The sequence below is a fragment of the Trypanosoma equiperdum genome (assembly GCF_001457755.1).
Source record: "Trypanosoma equiperdum strain OVI genome assembly, contig: ctg_876, whole genome shotgun sequence".
Classification (NCBI taxonomy): Eukaryota; Euglenozoa; class Kinetoplastea; order Trypanosomatida; family Trypanosomatidae; genus Trypanosoma; species Trypanosoma equiperdum.
In genome coordinates, this window is record NW_027124838.1 from 1 (window position 1) to 3364 (window position 3364).

The window sequence follows — 3364 nt, forward strand, 5'->3', positions numbered from 1 at the left end:
ATTATTATTATTATTATTATTATTATTTTTGTAACCCTAACATTTAATACCCATAAAACACTAAGTAAATTACATTAGAATATGAATCACATTCCACCGGCGGTTACCCTACTACTTTACACACATATGACACACTTTACCGCAATTTCATATTTTATAGTTTTTCACTAATTTTCATATTTTCATCAAATAGTATTAAAATATTTCAACTTTTATCAAGCTTATGCAAAATTTAATAGGTTTCATAAAATTGAGCAAATATCTTAAAATAATACCAAAATCACAAAAGCGGCAGGCATCAGAGCAAATTGTTTGCTTACTAGAATAGAGGAATCCTGACATTTGTTTTCAATCTATCCGAAAACAGATTTCTTTCCCTCTTTAGGTTTGCCTGGCGCCTTGGTGCATTTCTCTGGGTCCGTATACTGGCCACAATTAGGGTCTGCTCCGCTTGTTGCCCCCTCTCCTGTGCCTGCTTGTTTTGCCTGTTCAGCTACTTTTGTTGTATTCACTTCGCAGGTCCCTGTTTTGCTTTCTCCGCCTTTCCATATGCAGTTGCTGTCTGCTTCGCAACCTTCTTTGTTGTTTTTAAGTTTAGGGCAGTTTGTGCTGCTGCCGGTTGCTGTTGGGTTAGTCGCTGATGTTGCTGTTGGCGCTTTCGCTTGGTCTTTTTGTTGGCCTGATGGTAGGGCTGTCAGCTGAATGAGGGCTGTCAGCGTTGAGTTTAAGCTTCTTAGTTTCTGCTCTAGGGCGGCGGACCTGTGCCTTGCTTTGTCGGCCGCATCCAGTTTCGCTGCTGCTGCTACCAATTTGTCGTACCATTCTGGTTGCTTTGGCTTTTTTGATATCGGGTCATGCCCGTAGTAAACACAGTTTCCGCCGTTGCCGCCGGTCTTGCCGTCGCAGCCGTCACTGCCGGCGCTGTTAAGGTGCCCTAGTAGGTTAGTTAGTTTGCCGTTGTCGCCGTGTTGTTTAGCGCGTAGGGCGTCGAAGGCTGCTAGTCCTTTCATTATTAGTTGTGGCGTAACCGGTTCTTTGTATTTTGCTTCTGGGCATTGGTCGGCTAGTTTCTTCCACTCGGTTTGCACATCGGCGACTGCTGAGTCGTATTGTATTGTGCCTGTTGCTGTTTGCAGTTTGCACGCCTTGTTGTTCGCGTCCCCCCCTGCTTCGCTGCCGCATAGGCAAATCATGTCGGCTGCGAGAGTTTTTCCTGCACCCGTCCCGGCTGTGCCGTCGCTGGGTTTTCCGCATGTCGTTTTTCTGTTTGTTGAGGCCCCTTGTATTGCTAGCGTTGCTGTTGCCGTTGGCTCTGTTCCGAGTGCGGCTTGTAGCTGAGCTTTCGCATCGTTCGTTTCTGTCTGTTTAAGCTGTTGCGTTAGTTCTGTTATTGTGGTTCCCATAGCGTTTAATGTTTCGTTGATTGCCGATTTGATTGCTGGGTCTGCTCCTCCTGTCCACAGCGTCCGTGGCAGCTGTCCCTTGCCTTCCCTCGTGAGTCGCGCTTTTGCAAGTTTGCAACCTTCTAACGCCGTTGAGCCGCATTGTGTCTTCAGTGGTTCTTCTGCCGTCTTCACGTTGCCGCCGCTCTCTTTGTCGTCCTTTAGCGCCGGGAGTGCATGTGGTGCAGCCAAGGAAATGTTGAGTAACGCTTTAGTTTCGGCAAAGTCGCTGAGGTCAGTTACTGTATCCTTTTGTGGGCCTTCTGACCTTGCCAGTTTTATCAGCTCGCATAGCACTCCGAAAGCGCCGGCCGCTGAGTCGGCTGTGTCCGGGGCTGTGCTGGCGCGCTCTGTTATTGAGATTAGGCTGCATAGAGCAATTGCAGCTAACAGTGCACGTTGACCTTGTCGACTAGTGGGCTTCGGAGTGCTGTGCTCTAGTATCTGGGTGGGCATGCGTAGGCTTTCTTTAATGCTGATATTGTGCTGCTTAGTAATTAGATTGGGTTGTTACTGCCGCTTGTCGCTGCAGGAGAAACATGCAAGGAATCGCTGTATGTTTGAAGGCTTGCCGCTCGTAACTTTGGCGACGTGTTTGTTCAACAGAAGTTTTTAAAGTTTATGATACAAAAATTCGTAATGAGAAAGACGAATTATTTAGAAATGAACGTTATTGCTTGTAATCCATTGTTAAATAAAGTAAACTGCAATATTTTAAGTTACTTTATCTCTAATCTACTTAATCTTTCATTTACTCTGTAATTTTATAGTTTCGTCTAACTTTACTCTATGGAACAGAGAAATGCTTGCTTCTCTCTAATAACTTCTCCATGTTGTAAAAGCATAGGTGTCACTAACGATATCTTTTCCTGCACTAGGTTGTGATACAATAAAACTACTATTTGTGCTTTGTTGTTGGGTTTAAAAAGTACTATTCCACTTGTTACCACTTTTTCTTAATTTGCTTCTGCATTAGACACATTTTTCAATGTGATGAAATAATCATAGTTTGCTTTAGTTTTTCTCATTCGTCTATGTTAACTTTGCATTCGCAAAAAATATTATAAATTTTTTTAACATAGTCGATATTTTTTAAATTATTAAAGAATCAAATTAGTGTAGTTCCTGCTAATTATATGTACTTCATAAATATCTCCTAAATATTTATACGTGCACTCTCTTTTATGCAGTTTAAACATTATTATTCTTCATTTTATGCCTATAAAATTGCTTAATCGCCATTCTTTATTCTGCCTACCACCAGAAAGCATTACATTGTTTGGCATAAATGTTTGCCATAATTCCTATCTCTGATGAAAATAACACTTTGACACTGCCTTACACTTACTCATTACCTCTCTGCTTTTGCTTATGTTTTACATATAGACATTGGGATACTGCAGAATATTGAAAACCTACAGTCACAAATATTTCTACTGCTTCTTTTATCAATTTTCAGCAAATTATGGAGCATAATTTAGTCTTGTATTTTTTCCTGTGCATTTTCGGCACCTTCTGAGTGTATTTTGTCGTTACAGTTCTATAATTACTCTCCTACAGGTTAGCCGAATAATATAGAGAGTAAATTTTGTGTCAACACCGAGGTGAGTACCCTGTTTACTGTCGCTTGCATCATATCCTTACAAATGCTGAAGCCTGCTGCCATGTATGTGTTTGTGAGCACATATATGTCGTCTTGTCCTCTGTCGACATTTCAATTAATAACATTTTTCTTCTCTTTTTACTTACTCACATACTTTAATTGCAAGCTTGCCACTGTCTTAGGTGGCTACATTTCGAAAATGTACTTAGATTTCATGTCCATTCTGCCTATAATATTAGTATACATATATATTCACAACACTCTCCTATTATTATTATCATCATCATCATTATTACTGTTCTTATTATAATATTTGTAT

General features: G+C 40.9%; 1 protein-coding gene across 1 annotated transcript; it reads right to left on the reverse strand.

The window, feature by feature from the left end:
• Nucleotides 1-353: 353 nt before the first annotated feature.
• On the reverse strand, nt 354-1898 carry TEOVI_000416100 (Trypanosomal VSG domain containing protein, putative; the record flags this gene model as incomplete). Its single annotated transcript, XM_067226960.1, has 1 exon — nt 354-1898. The coding sequence occupies one exon, from the start codon at nt 1896-1898 to the stop codon at nt 354-356; it is 1545 nt and encodes a 514-aa protein (XP_067083061.1).
• Nucleotides 1899-3364: the final 1466 nt, after the last annotated feature.